The 20655-nt window shown below is 43.0% G+C and overlaps 1 protein-coding gene across 1 annotated transcript; it reads right to left on the bottom strand.

Annotated features, from left to right (window-relative positions):
• Window positions 1-11238: 11238 nt before the first annotated feature.
• LOC141127098 (E3 ubiquitin-protein ligase TRIM39-like) lies at window positions 11239-13616 on the bottom strand. Its single transcript, XM_073613284.1, has one exon. It carries the CDS (start codon window positions 13576-13578, stop codon window positions 11992-11994), a length of 1587 nt encoding a protein of 528 aa, XP_073469385.1. The 5' UTR covers window positions 13579-13616; the 3' UTR covers window positions 11239-11991.
• Window positions 13617-20655: the final 7039 nt, after the last annotated feature.

Genomic DNA, 20655 nt, shown 5'->3' with positions numbered 1-20655 from the left:
CTCTGTGAATGTGATTCCACTCCCCTTAGGCGGACAAACTCACCAGCTTCTATTGCCTCACACTCTTGTGTTTGACTAAATGGCTTTAACCCACACAGAAAGGGGGTAAAATAATGACCTCCGGTGGTTCAACGTATAGCATCCAGAGTTTTCAACAAAAGTGCTCTCTCCACATGTAAAAAAGAAGTGATCCAATAGTGTAGTATCGTAATGAAATTTATTTAAAATAACACTCTCTTCCACCATTAAACTCACATCTCAAAAAAATCACATAAGGCAGAGAAACACAGCACAGAAGATTGTCACAGCAAAAAACTCCAAACGAAAGATCCAGCGTATGGTGGTCACGGCGGACCCAAGGAGTACACTCTTTGATGACAGCCTCACCCGTCCCTTGGAACCGCTTCCCCACTTCCTAGTATGGCGCTCACCGTCACAGCGTACTACGTCACAAGTTTTCGATTTCCGTACAGCCACGCCCTGACATGTTTCGTCACAGGGACTTAATCATGGGATTGGCTGTACGGCTAGGCAATCTCTCCTTTATACTCTCCGCTCTCATTATGAGCGGACATATTTTCACTGCGCTTGCGCACTCCCTGTGTTCCCGCTCGCACCATATGCAAGTATTACATTGCAGCAGAGCGTTAAACACAGACATAAATAATGTTTATGATATAAGTGAGAAATACATGTTTATGTGAGCATAATGATTTATCATATGCTAAGGGTATATCCCGCAACAAAAATAAAAACGGGCATATAATTCTACAGAAATAACATCAAATTGGAGTCTCAGATCAATGACAGATGCGTCAATTTCTTGGACGTGACAATTGAAAGTAGAGGTGACTCTTTAGGCACGTGTGTGTACTTCAATCCAACGGACCGAAACAGCTTCTTATCCATCAGGAGTGGTCATCACCCTGCTTGGATCAAGAACATCCCTAAGGGACAGATGCTGAGAGTCTGTCGGAATTCTACTGAAAAGGAAAATTATTTCTCACAGGCTAATATATTGAAGGAGAGATTCCTGCAAAAGGGGTACCAGGAAAATTCCTTAAATGAGGTTATAGAACAAGTGGCTAATATCCCAAGGGAAAAATTCTTGAAGAAAAAAGAAAGTGTCACCTCTAATGAACAACACCAGTGGGGGTTTATATCGAGTTTCCATTGTCAGTATAGAGAGATTGAGAGGATTTTTAAGAAATATTGGTATATTCTTTGTAGAGATCGACATTTGAGTGAAGTCTTACCAGAACACCCTAAATTTATTTATAGAAGAGCCCTAGCTTCGGAGACAGGGTGGTGAAAAAGATTCTTGATCCACCTGGTCGTCCCTCAATAAAAATAGATCTTAATGGATTTTTCCCATGCAGGAAGTGTGTATGCTGCAGAACGGTGAGGACAAGTAATAGGGGTATGAAGAGCATCAACAATTCTGAAAATGAAATCTTTGAAATAAGAGATTTTATTACTTGTAATTCATCGTATGTGGTGTATCTTATGTGGTGCCTCTGCGGTTTATTTTACGTGGGGCGCACTAAGAGACTTCTAAAGGTGCGCATATCCGAACATATCACCAATATTAAAAATGGATTTAAATACCACAGTGTGTCCCTCCATTTTAAAGAAAAACATGATCAGGATCCCAGTTTACTCCAGTTTTGTGGGATTGACATTGTATATCCGACCTGGAGGGGTTCAAACCGGGTGAGGGACTTATCCCAACGGGAAACTCGGTGGATTTTCCTTTTAAAATGTCTTTTTCCTAGAGGCTTAAACATAGAATTGGACCTCAATAGCTTTATTAACAATTATTGACCCCCTCCTTCCCCATATATAGATTGGAGATCTACTCTGTGATGCCCTTCCAGTAACTTTTTTGGTTTGGGACTTAAAGTGAAATGTTTCAATCATTGCACTGTAGTGCACTTTAATCTGGTGGAACCTCATTCCCTGTTTTATTGGAAGTGTGTTGGTTTCCAGTAGAAGAAGGGGGTGAGAGCACTATGGGGGTGCTGTCACTTATAGGACTCCCAGTGGCACGTCATTGGTCACACCCCCTCATAGTTCAAAATAGGTTATTATTTAGGTTTTCCAAAAAAGACCATCTGTTTATTCTTATTTTTAGTTTCACTATATTTTATATTTTTATTATTAATTTTAAATTGTAACTATTGGGCTGGTGAAGTAATTCCACTTTGCGATCTGCCAGCTTTCTTTTAGGGGTATGCATATGTCTAACCATTCATTTAGAAAGTGTGATATCGCTCAGTTTTAATTCATCTTATTTTACCAGATAGGGATTATATGCCCGTTTTTATTTTTGTTGCGGGATATACCCTTAGCATATGATAAATCATTATGCTCACATAAACATGTATTTCTCACTTATATCATAAACATTATTTATGTCTGTGTTTTTAACGCTCTGCTGCAATGTAATACTTGCATATGGTGCGAGCGGGGACACAGGGAGTGCGCAAGCGCAGTAAAAATATGTCCTCTCGTAATGAGAGCGGAGAGTATAAAGCAGAGATTGCCTAGCCGTACAGCCAATCCTATGATTAAGTCCCTGTGACGAAACATGTCAGGGCGTGGCTGTACGGAAATCGAAAACTTGTGACGTAGTACGCTGTGACGGTGAGCGCCATACTAGGAAGTGGGGAAGCGGTTCCAAGGGACGGGTGAGGCTGTCATCAAAGAGTGTACTCCTTGTGTCCGCCGTGACCACCATACGCTGGATCTTTCGTTTGGAGTTTTTTGCTGTGACAATCTTCTGTGCTGTGTTTCTCTGCCTTATGTGATTTTTTTGAGATGTGAGTTTAATGGTGGAAGAGAGTGTTATTTTAAATACATTTTGTTACGGTACTACACTATTGGATCACTTCTTTTTTACATGTGGTGAGAGTACTTTTGTTGAAAACTCTGGATGCTATACGTTGAACCACCGGAGGTCATTATTTTACCCCCTATTGTGTGGGTTCAAGCCATTTAGCCAAACACAAGAGTGTGAGGCAATAGAAGCTGGTGAGTTTGTCCACCTAAGGGGAGTGGAATCACAGTCACAGAGGTGTGGTGAAAGATTAATTTATTGAAGATCTTCATTATCACGTCACGGATTCACGTCAAAAGGAATATATATATTTATCACTATTCGTTTATTACCATTTTTTTGGACTCTTTACATTTTTGGTCGTCTATTTAAAGGACTTCACATACTTATCACATTATTTATTGTGTTTATGGATCACTTATTCACATAATTGATCATACACACATTTTTTTAGGACACGGTTTATAATATTTGGTACACTGTGTTGTGGATTTATCATCATTACAATATTTATACTTTACAGCTTTTTGTATTGTTTATGTAGTTTTCCACTTGTTTATTTAATATAAATTGGTTTAGCGCTGCTATTTGGTTTCACTATTGGTAGGGGCTAGTTGTATGGTGATTCAAATTTTTGTTCACATACATTAACCACTTGACAACTGGGCACTTAAACCCCCTTCCTAACCAGACCAATTTTCAGCTTTTGGTGCTCTCACATTTTGAATGACAATTACTCAGTCATGCAACACTGTATCTTTATGAAGTTTTTGTCCTTTTTTTCACACAAATAGAGCTTTCTTTTGGTGGTATTTAATCACCGCTGGGTTCTTTATTTTTTGCGCCGTAAAAGAAAAAAGACCGAAAAATCTGTAAAAAAATACATTTTTCTTCATTTCTGTTATAATATTTTGCAAATTAGTAATTTTTCTTCATATATTTTGGCCAAAATTTATACCGCTACATATCTTTGGTAAAAATAACCCAAATCGGTGGATATTATTTGGTCTTTGTGAAAGTTATAGAGTCCAAAAGCTATGGTGCGCATATCTGAAAATTGATCACACCTGAATTACTGACGGCCTATCTAATTTCTTGAGACCCTAACATGCCAGAAAAGTACAAATACCCCCCAAATGACCCCTTTTTGGAAAGAAGACATTCCAAGGTATTTAGAAAGATGCATGGTGAGTTTTTTGAAGTTGTAATTTTTTCCCACAATTCTTTGCAAAATCAAGGTTTTTTTTTTACTTTTTTTTTTCTACAAAATTGTCATATTAGCAGGGTATTTCTCACAGACCGCATATGCATACCACAAATTACACCCCAAAACACATTCTGCTATTACTCCCGAGTACGGCGATACCACATGTGTGAGACTTTTACACAGCGTGGCCACATACAGAGGCCCAACATGCAGGGGAGCACCTTCAGACGTTCTGGAGCACCCAGGCCAATTCTGACATTTCTCTCCTACATGTAAAAATCATCATTTATTAGCTAGAAAATTACTTAGAACCCCAAAACATTATATATGTTTTTTTAGCAAAGACCCTAGAGAATACAATGGCGGTCATTGCAACTTTTTATCTCGCACGGTATTTGCGCAGCAATTTTTTTAACGCTTTTTTTTGGAAAAAAAAATGTTTTGTGCTTTACAAAAACCAAAACAGTAAAGTTAGCCCAATGTTTTTGCATAATGTGAAAGATGAAGTTATGCCGAGTAAATAGATACCCAACATGTCACCCTTCAAAATTGCACGCGCTTGTGGAATGGCGCCAAACTTTGCTACTCAAAAATCCCCATAGGCGACGCTTTAAAATTTTTTACTGGTTACATGTTTTGAGTTACAGAGGAGGTCTAGGGCCAAAATTATTGCTCTCGCTCTACCGATCGCAGCGATACCTCACATGTGTGGTTTGAACACCGTTTTCATATGTGGGCGGGACTTACGTATGCGTTCGCTTCTGCATGCGAGCACACAGGGACAGGGGCGCTTTAAAAAAATTTTTTTTTTTTTTATTGTTCATTTTACTTTATTTATTTTAGTTTGATGCTTTTTTCCAAAAAAAAAAATTTTTGACCACTTTTATTCCTATTACAAGGAATATAAACATCCTTGTAATAGGAATATGGCATGACAGGTCCTCTTTACAGTGAGATATGGGGTCTCACCTCTAGGCTGGGAAGCCTGAAATTAAAAAAAAAAAAAAAAAGACCCTGGCTTCGATCGTAGCGGTGAGTCGGTAGAAGCACCGCAAGGCGGCGGGAAGGGGGGACGTCCCCTCTCGCCTCCCGTAAGAACGATCAAGCAGTGGAACAGCTGCTATGATTGTTCTCATTATGTAGGGAATCGCCAGCTGAAAAAGCTGATATCTGAATGATGCCTGTAGCTGCAACCATCATTCAGATATCCCCGCACAAAGTCAAGGACGTTGTATGACGGCCGGCGGGCGGGAAGTGTTTAAAACGCTTTTTTTTTTTTAACACAAAGTTGTCCATTTATACAATATTTCTAACACATAACATGTACATGCCAAAAATGACACCCCAAAATAGATTCTCCTACTCCTCCTGAGTACGGCGATACCACATGTGTGAGACTTCCACAGCCTGGCCACATACAGAGGCCGAGTACAGCTGAGCATGGCTCAGCATGGCAGGGTATGGCGGGGTATTGCGGAGTATGGCGGGGTATTGCGGCGTATGGCGGGGTATTGCGGGGTATTGCAGGGTATGGCGGAGTATGGCGGGGTATGGCGGAGTATGGCAGGGTATTGCGGAGTATGGCGGGGTATTGCGGGGTATGGCGGAGTATGGCGGGGTATGGCGGAGTATGGCGGGGTATGGCGGAGTATGGCGGAGTATGGCGGGGTATGGCAGGGTATTGCGGAGTATGGCGGGGTATTGCGGGGTATGGCGGAGTATGGCGGGGTATGGCGGAGTATGGCGGGGTATGGCGGAGTATGGCGGGGTATTGCGGAGTATGGCGGGGTATGGCGGGGGCATGGCAGAGTATGGCGGGGGCATTGCAGAGTATTGCACAGCATTGCAGAGTATTGTGGGGGCATTGCAGAGTATTGCACAGCATTGCAGAGTATTGTGGGGGTATTGCAGAGTATTGTGGGGGTATTGCAGAGTATTGCACAGCATTGCAGAGTATTGTGGGGGCATTGCAGAGTATTGCAGAGTATTGTGGGGGTATTGCAGAGTATTGTGGGGTATTGCAGAGTATTGCACAGCATTGCAGAGTATTGTGGGGGTATTGCAGAGTATTGTGGGGGTATTGCAGAGTATTGCACAGCATTGCAGAGTATTGTGCTGGTATTGCAGAGTATTGCACAGCATTAGTAGTGAGGGATGGCTGAGCATGGATGGATGGATGTCTCTGTGCAGCGCTGTGGGCACTACACATACAGCCCACAGCCCTGCAGACATCCATCCATCTCCCTCTCCTCCACAGTGTACCGATCGGTACACAGGAGGGGAGGAGAGGAACCGGCGTCATCAGATGACGCCGGTCTGTTTACATGTGATCCCGCCGTCATTTGACGGCTCGATCACATGGTAAACGGCCGCGATCAGTGGCCATTTACCGGGATCCGTGATGCGCCGGGTCCCCTGGACCCGGCGGTCACGGATGTGTTCGGGTGCGCGCCCCAGGGGGCGCGCGAGAGGGGAATTCTGGGAGGACATCATATGACGTCCACCCAGAGTTATCCAACCGCCCTGCAGCCGTCATTCGGCTATGGGCCGGTTGGTAAGTGGTTAAAGTGGCTGCTCAACTGAGGCTTTTTTTTTCCATTAGCGCAGCGTTTGGAGTATAGGAGTGGGCGGATTTTCTATATACCATATTTTTTGATAGATTAACATACCTGTACGTTGCCCTTTAAGAGGCGGCTTGTGGGCGCCCGTCGGGAGCTCTGTGACTGTGATCGCGGGTCCTGCGCACTCGATGTCCCTGGCGGATACCCGCGATCGTCTCACGGTGAGGAAGAACGGGGAAATGCTGATGTAAACAATCATCTCCCTGTTCTGCCTAGTGACAGGACACTGATCACAGATCTCTGTAATCAGAAGCGGTGATCAGTGACGTGTCACACACAGCCCCTCCCCCCCACAGTTAGAATCACTCCCTAGGACACACTTAACCCCTGCAGCGCCCCCTACTGGTTAATCCCTTCACTGCCAGTGACATTTACACAGTAATTAAAGCATTTTTAATTGCATTGATCGCTGTATAAATTAGAATGGTCCCAAAATCACGCCAAAAGTGTCCGATGTGTCCGCCATAATGTCGTAGTCATGATAAAAATCGCTGATCACCACCATTACTAGTAAAAAAAAAAATAGCAATAAAAATGCCATAAAACTATCCCCTATTTTGTAGACGCTATAACTTTTGCGCAAACCAATCAATAAACGCTAATTGCGATTTTTTTTTTACCAAAAATATATAGAAGAATACATATCGGCCTAAACTGAAGAAAAAAGTGTTTTTTATAGATTTTTTGGGGATATTCATTATAGCAAAAATTAAAAAAGAATGTGTTTTTCTTCAAAATTGACGCTATTTTTTTGTTTATAGCGCAAAAAATAAAAACCACAGAGATGATCAAATACCACCAAAAGAAAGCTCTATTTGTGGGGAAAAAATGACGTCAATTTTGATTGGGTGCAACATCACATGACTGCGCAATTGTCAGTTAAAGTGACCTAGTGCCGAATCACAAAAAATGCTCTGGTCAGGAAGGGGGTAAATCCTTCCGGGGCTGAAGTGATTAAAGCCGAGTTCCACCCAAACGTGGAGCTTTAAGCCCTCCTCACCCTCTTACATCCCACATTTGGTGTGACATATTTTTTGGGGGGGGGAGGGGGAATGCCCAGATATCACGTCCGCTCAGGCTGCCTAGGTGACTCCAGCGGAAGTTCTCCTCTCTCCTCTTTCTGTAAAGTCCTTCTAGACAGAGAACCTGTTATTATATAAAGAACCTAACATTAGCATATAAGCACTTAGTCATGTCATTTCATCATTAGTAAATCATATCATTATTTTTATCCAATGAATATGTTCATACAGGAAATGTAACAATTGTGCTGCCCCATAAGGATTATAGAGGTCCCGGGACTGAAGGGACAATAGTGATTGTAGTGTAGCGCCCCTCAGTGGGCTACTAGTGTTAGGTAAATGTAGTTTTTGGCCTCCCTGTAATCAGGGGAGCGGTGATCATTTGTTAGTGCCTGTTCTAGGTTCTGCTGACATAAATTTGAGGTTAAATATCTGCTACAGAAAAGAGGTTTCCCCCATTCAATGGGACTTTAAAGGCTCAGAGAGGAAACATAGATTTATAAACTGAAGTTTTATTATTAAAGAATTACATACAAAAGGTAGTAAATATATCAGAAATAGTACACAGTAAAAAGAAGGGGTACACAATGGCACAATGCAAAATCACAGTATCAGTATTGGTATCTACATGCAGAGGTTGCATAGACATATCCGACGCGTTTCGGAGTCACTTGGCTCTTCCCTCAGGGATAGCTCTGCAGATAGTGTGGATATAGTAAAGTTCCTCCAAACTGTCATGCCAGTAAAAACATCAAAGTTGTTCAATTGTCATCACATCCATAACCCCCATATTCCCACCTGGATGTGGAGCAGGCGGGGAGGGTGGGAGCCTCAATCAAGCGGGGGTCAGTTTAGCGTACACTGCGACCACCTAATGTGGATGTGCCTGTAGTATCCAGATAGGGAGCTGTTCAAGACAGGTCAGAAATACATAGGTGACCACCAATAAACAGAGGTATATAAGCACACCAGGGGGCATCTAACACAGCTCTAATTATTGGACTCCTGCACCATGTCACACCGTACATCTAATGGTCAGCTGGTGCAGGATCAACTACTTTCCCCGCATCCCACTGAATTCTGGGATATAGGGGGTGGAAGAACTTAGACCCTGGCCGGCATATTCATGTCTCTTCAGCCAATCCCTGGTCAGGAGAGTGAGTGACCAGCAGGGGGCTGAGAGGGGTATAAATAGGCTGGGGCTTGGAACGGCTCTCTCTTGTTCCTGTAGGAGTAAGACCCATCCTGAGGGCTGTGGTACCCCTGGGAGAATACCTGTGGGGTCCTGGCTCCTGCTTGGGCTGGAGGACCTCTGGCCTAGCCTCCCGAAGGAACACAGAAATCTCATCTGAGGATCCAAGACACAGGCAACATGTACAGAAGATGACTGATACTGCAGGTGGCAACACAACTTACAGGACACCGTGAGGACCTACCATGTGGATTCCAGGTAGACATGTGCAGAACAAAACCATTTGTTTTGCTTCGATTCGTTATTTACATAAATTAATTTAGTTCGATTTGTTTAATTCGTTTAATTCGTTTTCGGGATTTGTTTCGTTTATTCATTTTCAAATCGATTCAAAAAGTTTTCAAATCAATTTCAAATAGTTTTTGAATTTGAAGTTTTCCAAAAATAATAAAATAGATTAGAAAATAAAGGAATAGAATAGAAAAAAATGTTTTCTATTCTATTCCTTTATTTTCTATTCTATTTTATTCTCTTTGGAGATGGAAAACTATTTGAATTTGAAAATAATTCAAAAACAATTTGAATTCGAATTTCGTCTGAATTCGGATTTCGTTATTTCAGATTCGTTTAAATTTGGTACTATTCTAATTCTGAAATTTGGATACATCCGAATTTCCAAATAACGAAAATTCATCCAAATTTTATTTCGGAATGACCCGATCCGCACATGTCTAATTCCAGGGACAGGAGAGCTCACAGCACTACACTCAGGATTATACTTCTGCTGAAGACTTCCTGTCTGGAATCTAGTTACCCTTCACATCCAAGAGGGAGGTTCTGACCCAGATTTAGTGTCCTCCATTAGACACTGACAAAAAATTTGTTTGTTTTCGTTTCATTTGTTTTTTTTTGTTTTCTTCGGAATTTTATAATTCGGAAATTCGGAATTTGAAAATCCTAAAATTCTGATTTTCGAATTTCCGTATTTCCGATTTTCTGATTTTCTGATTTCCGGATTTTCTGATTTCCGAATGTTCTCATTTCTGAATTTTCTCATTTCCGAATTTTATCATTTCCGAATTTTATCATTTCCGAATTTTCTCATTTCCGAAATTCTAATCTGAAAATCCGAAAATTCGAAATTCTAATATCCGAAAATTAGAAAATCCGAAATTCTAATTTGAAAATTTGAAAATTCGAAAATTCGAAAATCCGAAATTCTAAATTTTAATTAAAAAATCCGAAAATTCTAAATTCTAAAGTCTAATTTGAAAATCCGAAAATTCGAAAATCCGAAATTCTAATTTTGGAAATTCAAAAATCCGAAATTCTAATTTGAAAATCCGAAAATTCAAAAATCCGAAATTCTAATTTGAAAATCCGAAAAAAAGAAAGAAAATCAGTAAGATTCTAAATAATAACTAAATATTAAATTATAGGTGTTGGAATTTCCTTTCAAATTTGGCTGATTGTTAATGTAACAAATACAAATTTATCTGAAGTTATGAAATAATGAATGTCGCATCTAAACAAATGGAATGGAACAAATTAATAATAAATAATAAATAATAATAATAAAAAGACTTTATTATTATTATTGTTATTTATTAGATCGTTACTTTCCATTCTTTTAGATGCAGCATTCGTTATTTGAGATAATTCGTAACTTCGGATAAATTCGTACTTGTTACGTTCACAAACCAAATTTGAAAGGAAATTCCAATACCTATAATTTAATAGTTATTATTAGTTTAGAAAATTTGGAAATTCAGAAATTCGGAATTCGGAAATTAAAAAATTCGGAAATGATGAAATTAACAAATTTGTCAGAATTCATTAAAAACGAATTTGGAACGAATTGCACATGTCTATCCTTCATTACAGTTTATTAGACATTTTGGAGTATCCTAAAACTTCCCCTCCCCCATCCCAGTTTTTTAAGCAAATAAACTACAAAAGGACATCCAAGGCCTGATCTATGACTTGATGGTGGAAATGCGTTGTGCCTGGCTGCTCTGGGCCTATCAGGGAATGGAACCTGGGACCAAGCAGCAGGACCAGTCTCGGGTCTGTGCTATACTAGTAATAGTCCAATCTGTATGATTGTTATATCTATATCCAATCATTGATCAATATTCCCATATACAGAGCCGAGGATTTCCACTTCCTGAGACTGTATACCCCTCCCCCGTCACCTGTCCACACTACCACACCCACACCACAATCCCCGCCCCCTCCACATCATAACCAATAGGAACAAGACTAGCACTGGCTGTATTCATAGTGATAATCATCACAGCCAATCACAGTGAGGGGGAGGAGCAATCACAGATCCATGGATTGGTCGTGTAAAGGAACCTGTGAGGACAGAAATGTCGGAATTCTCATTGTGGATATTAAAGTGTGTGTCTAGACAAATCCTATTGTTCTAGATTTGGATGGAGTGGGGGAGGATTAGAACCCCTGTCAGGTTTTTACTGTTATCCGGGGCTCCATTAGAGAGATTTCTCCTCACTTCCTGTCCTGGTGACAACGTTTTATCAGACAGGAAATGAAGGAAAATCTACAACAGGGACACAGACAGAAATAAAGATCTGACAGGGGTTCTAATCCTTCCCCTACTCTGCTACAGAAAAGGATTTTTATTTCTGTCTGTGTTGCTGTTGGAGAGTTCCCCTCACTTCCTGTCTGGGGAAATGTTGTCACAGGAACAGGAAGTGAGGGGATAGCAGAAAAAATTCTGACAGAGGTTCTAATCCTCCCCCACTCCATCCAAAGCTGAAAATACCCCTTTCTTCTATAGATAGACAGTGATGGTGGAGACCCCAGGGCCGTCATCCTGATCCTGGCTACACTATGTAGTGTGTCACTGACCCAGAACAAGCATGCAGCCAGTGAAGGCTGAACAATCTGACCTCCTGCATGCTTGTTCCTGGTCAGTGACACACTAGGTAGTGAAGTGAGGTTTAGGATGAAGATGACGGCCCCGGAACCTGCAGCTTTATAAATAAATCACTCATGTTTCCTGCCCTCTGCTTCCTCCTATTGGATGAGTATTCCACCAATCACCAATCAGATAATCCACCTTGTGATGTCTCTGGGCAGATCTCTCACTTCTGATTCACCCCACATATCTTTATACAACATCGTTTCCCTACATATACCCCAACATGGAGGGGCTCAGTGAAGGTGGTGGTGAAGGTGTGGAGATGTCGGATCGGGTCACACAGATCATAAAAGGAGATCCGCCCGGCCTCATAATCCAGATATATCCTGACTCTCCTACTGGAGACATCGCCGGGTAATCGGGTCTTATTACTGTCATGTATCACTGAGAGCTGATTACCCCACCCCCTCTCCAAACTCCAGGACTTCTTATTATATCCAATCACTGACTGATCTCCTCTCCTGTCTATACTGGGGTAACACATCCCGACTCTCCAGTACAATGACCCCCCGACATCCACTTCCCAATATTGTCTCCCTGAGGAGAACCTCTGACTGCTCATCACCTGATAACACTGAAACCTCTCTGGTGTTTCTGGGCGATTCTGATGTGATGATGAGAAGGATATAGTTTTCCTGTCATCTGATATATGTAGATTATTACCAGCTGTCCTCACATCCAGTAATATGTCTGTAACCCCCCTCTCTACATTTACCCCAGACATGATTTTAGATAAACCTGTGTGTAATGTGTGTGAGATCCCCCCCACATCCAGATCCCCTCCATCATGGAGGAGTTTATCATGTCTCTCTCTGTCCTCATCATCTCCATCCTCAGTATCACACAAGTCACCTGTGTCTGATTCCTGTAGGACAGTCAGTGGATCCGTCATGTTACACAGCTCCTCAATGTAAAGTATTCTACTGTACAGTGTGTCCTTCTTTATTTCCAGATCCTGGACCAGATCATTGATTATCCCGGAGATCCGCTCTGCCTGCCCGGAGATTTCCCTCAGGACTCTCTTCTCCAGATCTTCCAGACGTCTCCTGAGGTCTCTGAACAGGACAGTGACTCTCTCTGTTTCATCATCTGCTTCTCCTTGTACTTTCCTCCTGTGTTCCTGCAGACTCTGGACTCTTTTCTCCATCTCCTCTCTCTCTGTCATCAGTTTCTGCAGAACATTCCTCAGTTTCTTCTTCTTCATCTCAGAGGCCTCATCCAGAGTCTCCACCTGGTGTCCCCGATGTTCTTCATCCAGCCTGCAGGACACACAGATACAGGTGGAGTCCTCAGTGCAGTAATACTCCAGGATCTTCTTATGGACGGAGCATTTCCTGTTCTCCAGGGAAGTGGTGGGGTCACATAAGACGTGTTCTGGTGATTTGCTGTGTCTGAGTCTCAGGTGATTGTCACACAGAGAAGCTTCACACATCAGACAGGATATCACAGCAGGTACAGGAGTGTGAATACAGTAAGTACAGAAGACCCCGGACTCCTCCTGATCTGGATGGGTGGACAGGAAATTCTCCACTATGTTCCGTAGTGTTGTGTTCCTGTGCAGTGCAGGCCGATCCTGGAACTCTTCTCTACATTCAGGACAGGAATAACCTCCAGACGTCTCCTGTTTATCCAACACACGACCAATACAGTCCCGGCAGAAGTTATGTCCACATTTCAGCATTACAGGATCTGTATAAATGTTCAGACAGACGGAACATTCCAGCTCCTTCCTCAGATCAGCAGACGCCATCGCTGAGAGCAGAAGAGAGAAATGAAACTGAACGTATCTGACACTCATTATAACCAGTTCTGTACATTCCCACACAGGGAGGGGCTGAGACTGAGACACGTAGTCATAGGAACTTTTATACAGAAGAACACAGATAATACAGTATCTCACAAAAGTAAGTACACCCCTCACATTTATGTAAATCTTTTCTTCTATCTTTTCATGTGACAACACTGAAGAAATGACACTTTGCTACAATGTAAAGTAATGAGTGTACAGCTTGTATAACAGTGTAAATTTGCTGTCCCCTCAAAATAACTCAACACACAGCCATTAATGTGGTTGTAAACCCTAAAAAAAAAAAAATTGTGACTTCATCAGGGGAACCATGACGCCACATTGAGGGATGGAAAGACACCTGTATTGACGCTGGCAGACGATCTCGCCGCTTGTGGAATTCTGTACATTATCCTATGATTACCCTCATTGTTGTTATCAATAAAAGCTACTATTATTCAAAATACTCCACAATCCGGACCCGTCTCTTTTCTGATATCTCCCTTGTATCCACTGAGAGACAAAGACATTTCTAGATCTTCGGTGGCCCAGCACTCTGGTAGAAGGAAGAAGTGAATCTTACAGATTTGTACACACATGCGGTTCCCTCATTACCACAAGGTGAGAGCCCATTGCTACCAGTGTGTGTTTTTGTATGAAGAGGAGGTGACTATTCCTTGGCACCTTGTGTTTGCACCTTGACGTCCTTTGTACACAGAAGAAAGGACTGGATTGCCGTTCTGCACTGAGAGACTGTTTGCTGGTTTTTACACTCATTGTATTTACAGAAGAAATATTCTAGTGTTTCAACATCATTTATTTTTCACTTTACACTTTGAAATCAGTCACTTTACAACCCACTGTGGATATTGTTTACATTATTGCCAAACACAAGCACCCCCTATCGGAGTGCAATTCCTCTAACGGGACTTTTTAGCGGGGTCACCTCTGATAAAGTAGAAAATAGTAGCAAAATTTAGGTTTCTGTATAAAAGTATTGTAGTTTATTGGTTTAACATTTAAAAATCATTACACATGACCTAACCGTATATACAATAAAATGGATGCATATAATGGGAAGAAACAATTGTATAGGAAAAGTGACCAATTGCAATGATACAGGTAAATAAAGACCCAGTGATCATAGAAACCCAACGTTTCGAGGTATGCAAAAGGGTTGACCTCTTCTTCAGGGGTAACGATAATTGGTCAGAGTGGGTGTTTCATCCCTTGAAAATCATGTAAAACTTTCCCAAGGACATTTCCAGCATCCAGTGCGACTCAAACAAATTGCCGTCCGTCACGGCCACACAGGAATCACAGAACCAAGGTTCAAGAAGAACCACACAGACGTGCTTGGAGGAAGCTAAGACAAGCAGACCTATGCGGGCTTATACCTAACCAGGGAACCTGCATACCCTCTTGGACCTTGGCCCACTTTAATCTGAGGTTTATTTAAATATCTCCTTGGGGCTCAATATTGGGATCTGTGACCTGATTCCACTCACCTCCATTTTCTTAGCGGGCTATTACCCCCCACCTTCCATACTCCATCAAGCAGGCTGTTCTTCAAGCCCTCATAGGGGAAAAGGGGAGGACTGTGTCTGTTCCTCTTTATGGGGGATATCCTTTGTGAAGCAACCTCAGCCCACCCTGGCTTTCACTCCTGTGGTCTACTTGGTCTTTTCTTTATCTTCTTGAACCTTGGTTCTGTGATTCCTGTGTGGCCGTGACGGACGGCAATTTGTTTGAGTTGCACTGGATGCTGGAAATGTCCTTGGGAAAGTTTTACATGATTTTCAAGGGATGAAACACCCACTCTGACCAATTATCGTTACCCCTGAAGAAGAGGTCAACCCTTTTGCATACCTCGACACGTTGGGTTTCTATGATCACTGGGTCTTTATTTACCTGTATCATTGCAATTGGTCACTTTTCCTATACAATTGTTTCTTCCCATTATATGCATCCATTTTATTGTATATACGGTTAGGTCATGTGTAATGATTTTTAAATGTTAAACCAATAAACTACAATACTTTTATACAGAAACCTAAATTTTCTACTATTTTCTACTTTATCATAGGTGACCCCGCTAAAAAGTCCCGTTAGAGGAATTGCACTCCGATAGGGGGTGCTTGTGTTTGGCAAGAAATTGGGATGGGGGCCCACCTCTAGAAATATACAACGCCTATTGGGATGACACCTCTCTCCTTGTTTACTAGGGATGAGCTTCGAGTTCGAGTCGAACTCATGTTCGACTCGAACATTGGCTGTTCGCAAGTTCGCCGAACAGCGAACAATTTGGGGTGTTCGTGGCAAATTCGAATGCCGCGGAACACCCTTTAAAAGTCTATGGGAGAAATCAAAAGTGCTAATTTTAAAGGCTAATATGCAAGTTATTGTCATAAAAAGTGTTTGGGGACCTGGGTCCTGCCCCAGGGGACATGGATCAATGCAAAAAAAAGTTTTAAAAACGGCCGTTTTTTCAGGAGCAGTGATTTTAATAATGCTTAAAGTCAATCAATAAAAGTGTAATATCCCTTTAAATTTCGTACCTGGGGGGTGTCTATAGTATGCCTGTAAAGGGGCGCATGTTTCCCGTGTTTAGAACAATCTGACAGCAAAATGACATTTCGAAGGAAAAAACTCATTTAAAACTACCCGCGGCTATTGCATTGCCGACAATACACATAGAAGTTCATTGATAAAAACGGCATGGGAATTCCCCAAAGGGGAACCCCGAACCAAAATTTAAAAAAAAAAATGACGTGGGAGTCCCCCTAAATTCCATACCAGGCCCTTCAGGTCTGATATGGATATTAAGGGGAACCCTGGCCAAAATTTAAAAAAAAAATGACGTGGGGTTCCCCCTAAATTCCATACCAGACCCTTCAGGTCTGGTATGGATTTTAAGGGGAACCCCGCGCCAAAAAAAAAAAAAAAAACGGCGTGGGGTCCCCCCAAAAATCCATACCAGACCCTTATCCGAGCACGCAACCTGGCAGGCCGCAGGAAAAGAGGGGGGGACGAGAGTGCGGCCCCCCCTCCCTCCTGAACCATACCAGGCCACATGCCCTCAACATTGGGAGGGTGCTTTGGGGTAGCCCCCCAAAACACCTTGTCCCCATGTTGATGAGGACAAGGGCCTCATCCCCACAACCCTGGCCGGTGGTTGTAGGGGTCTGCGGGCGGGGGGCTTATCGGAATCTGGAAGCCCCCTTTAACAAGGTGACCCCCAGATCCCGGCCCCCCCCCTGTGTGAAATGGTAAGGGGGTACTTATACCCCTACCATTTCACGAAAAAAGTGTCAAAAATGTTAAAAATGACAAGAGACAGTTTTTGACAATTCCTTTATTTAAATGCTTCTTCTTTCTTCTATCTTCCTTCATCTTCTGGTTCTTCTGGCTCTTCTGGTTCTTCCTCCGGCGTTCTCGTCCAGCATCTCCTCCGCGGCGTCTTCTATCTTCTTCTCCTCGGGCCGCTCCGCACCCATGGCATGGGGGGGAGGCTCCCGCTCTTCTCTTCTTCTTTTCCTCTCTTCTTCTCTTCTTCATTTTCTTCTCCGGGCCGCTCCGCAATCCATGCTGGCATGGAGGGAGGCTCCCGCTGTGTGACGGCGCTCCTCGTCTGACAGTTCTTAAATAACGGGGGGGCGGGGCCACCCGGTGACCCCGCCCCCCTCTGCGCACGGGACATGACGGGACTTCCCTGTGGCATTCCCCGTGACGTCACAGGGAAGTCCCGTCAAGTCACCGTGCGTCAGAGTGGGGCGGGGTCACCGGGTGGCCCCGCCCCCCGTTATTTAAGAACTGTCAGACGAGGAGCGCCGTCACACAGCGGGAGCCTCCCTCCATGCCAGCATGGATTGCAGAGCGGCCCGGAGAAGAAAATGAAGAAGAGAAGAAGAGAAGAAAAGAAGAAGAGAAGAGCGGGAGCCTCCCCCCCATGCCATGGGTGCGGAGCGGCCCGAGAAGAAGAAGATAGAAGACGCCGCGGAGGAGATGCTGGACGAGAACGCCGGAGGAAGAACCAGAAGAGCCAGAAGAACCAGAAGATGAAGGAAGATAGAAGAAAGAAGAAGCATTTAAATAAAGGAATTGTCAAAAACTGTCTCTTGTCATTTTTAACATTTTTGACACTTTTTTCGTGAAATGGTAGGGGTATAAGTACCCCCTTACCATTTCACACAGGGGGGGGCCGGGATCTGGGGGTCACCTTGTTAAAGGGGGCTTCCAGATTCCGATAAGCCCCCCGCCCGCAGACCCCCACAACCACCGGCCAGGGTTGTGGGGATGAGGCCCTTGTCCTCATCAACATGGGGACAAGGTGTTTTGGGGGGCTACCCCAAAGCACCCTCCCAATGTTGAGGGCATGTGGCCTGGTACGGTTCAGGAGGGAGGGGGGGCCGCACTCTCGTCCCCCCCTCTTTTCCTGCGGCCTGCCAGGTTGCGTGCTCGGATAAGCGTCTGGTATGGATTTTTGGGGGGACCCCACGCCGTTTTTTTTTTTTTTTTGGCGCGGGGTTCCCCTTAAAATCCATACTGGTATGGAATTTAGGGGGAACCCCACGTCATTTTTTTTTTTTTAATTTTGGCCGGGGTTCCCCTTAATATCCATACCAGACCTGAAGGGCCTGGTATGGAATTTAGGAGGACTCCCACGTCATTTTTTTTTTTTAATTTTGGTTTGGGGTTCCCCTTTGGGGAATTCCCATGCCGTTTTTATCAATGAACTTCTATGTGTATTGTCGGCAATGCAATAGCCGCGGGTAGTTTTAAATAAGTTTTTTCCTTCAAAATGTCATTTTGCTGTCAGACTGTTCTAAACACAGGAAACATGCGCCCCTTTACAGGCATACTATAGACACCCCCCAGGTACGAAATTTAAAGGGATATTACACTTTTATTGTTTGACTTTAAGCATTATTAAAATCACTGCTCCTGAAAAAACGGCAGTTTTTAAAACTTTTTTTTGCATTGATCCATGTCCCCTGGGGCAGGACCCAGGTCCCCAAACACTTTTTATGACAATAACTTGCATATAAGCCTTTAAAATTAGCACTTTTGTTTATTCATGTTCGTGTCCCATAGACTTTAACGGTGTTCGCGTGTTCGAACGAACTTTTTTCCTGTTCGCATGTTCTGGTGCGAACCGAACAGGGGGGTGTTCGGCTCATCCCTATTGTTTACATTATTGATCTATTTTTGCTCATTTATTTATTCATTTGCATGTGCACTTCTACCTTTAGCAGTACACTTTTTTCCTACAGAAGAATTATTGTTGTTTTTTCACATTATCTATTTTGCATTTTGTTACCAGTCACTTTACCACACACTGTGGTTATTATTTACACTGTTGATTTATTTGTACTGCTACCTCTAGCAGTATTCTTTCTCTGATTACTTGGTTCTCTTTTAAACAGCGCAGCACCAACCCCCCATTTGTTTTATCCATGTGAAATTGTTATCATTTTCTTCACACAAATAGAGCTTTCTTTTATTGGTATTTAATCACTTCTGGGTTTTTTATTTTCTCCTAAAAAAAAACAAAAAACAAAGGTTTTTAAAAAAAAAAAGTTTTTCTTAGTTTCTGTCAGTAAATTTTGTAAATGAGTAATTTTCTCCTTCACTTATGTTATGGGCGCTGATGAGGCGGCACTGATGGGCACTGATAGGCTGCACTTATGGGCACTGATGAGGCGGGACTGATATGTGGCACTGATAAGCACTGATAGGCAGCACTGATGGGTGGCACTGGTGGGCACTGTGCACATATAGGCAGCACTAGTGGGCACAGATAGGCGGCATGGATAGGGGGCACTGATGGGCGGCACTAATGGGCACTGATGGGCATGGATGGGTGGCATTGATGGGCCGCAGTGATGAGCATTGATGGGCAGCAGTGATGGGCATTGTTGGGCAGCAGTGATAGCCAGCACTGATTGGCATCACTAATGGCCACTGATTGCTGGCACTTGTGAGCACTGATTGCTGGCACTTGTGGGCACAGATTGGTGGCAATTGTGGGCACTGGTTGGCACTGATTTCTGGCAGTGCTGGCACTGGTGGGCACTTAATTGTAATCAGGGCACTGATGATAATATGACGTTCACCCAGAACGAGAGCCGCACTGCCCAGCCATCATTTGACGGTGGGCGGGTGGGAAGTGGTTAATGTCTAAACCACTGGCAACAAAAGTCAGTACACCCCTAAGTGAAAATGTCCAAATTGGGTCCAACGTGTCAATATTTTGTGTGGCCACCATTATTTTCCAGCACTGCATTAACCCTCTTGGACATGGAGGTCACCAGAGCTTCACAGGTTGTCACTGGAGTCCTCTTCCCCTCCTCCATGATGACATCACAGAGCTGGTGGATGTTAGAGACCTTGTGCTCCTCCACCTTCCGTTTGAGGATGTCCCACAGATGCTCAATAGGGTTTAGGTCTGGAGACATGCTTGGCCAGTCCATCATCTTTACCCTCAGCTTCTTTAGCAAGGCAGTGGTCATCTTGGAGGTGTGTTTGGGGTGGTTATCATGTTGGAATACTGCCCTGCGGCCCAGTCTCAGAAGGGAGGGGGTCATGCTCTGCTTCAGTATGTCACAGTACATGTTGGCATTCATGGTTCCCTCAATGATCTGTAGCTATCCAGTGCCGGCAGCACTCATGCAGCCCCAAACCATGACACTCCCACCACCATGCTTGACACCATTATAGTACACCTTTATATGTGAATCACACGCATATTATTGCCATCTCTTGCACTGAACTGTTTTGTACTTTGTCACTTTTGAAACTAATATGCACTATTATTATAGCACATATTTTATAAAATATTGCAGTATGCCTCTATATGTGCATTAGACGCATATTATTGCTATTTCTTGCACCTTACTGGTCTGCACTCTGCCACTTTGTGAATCCAATATGCACTATTATTTTTAACATATTATTTATATCCATAATAGCTATTTATTGTGTTGCACTTTGAATTTTTATTTGTGTTTACCAGGTTGATAATTTAAAAAAATATTTTTT

The sequence above is a fragment of the Aquarana catesbeiana genome, linkage group LG01 (genome assembly GCF_042186555.1).
Source record: "Aquarana catesbeiana isolate 2022-GZ linkage group LG01, ASM4218655v1, whole genome shotgun sequence".
Classification (NCBI taxonomy): Eukaryota; Metazoa; Chordata; class Amphibia; order Anura; family Ranidae; genus Aquarana; species Aquarana catesbeiana.
This window is presented reverse-complemented; position numbering and strand designations above follow the sequence as displayed.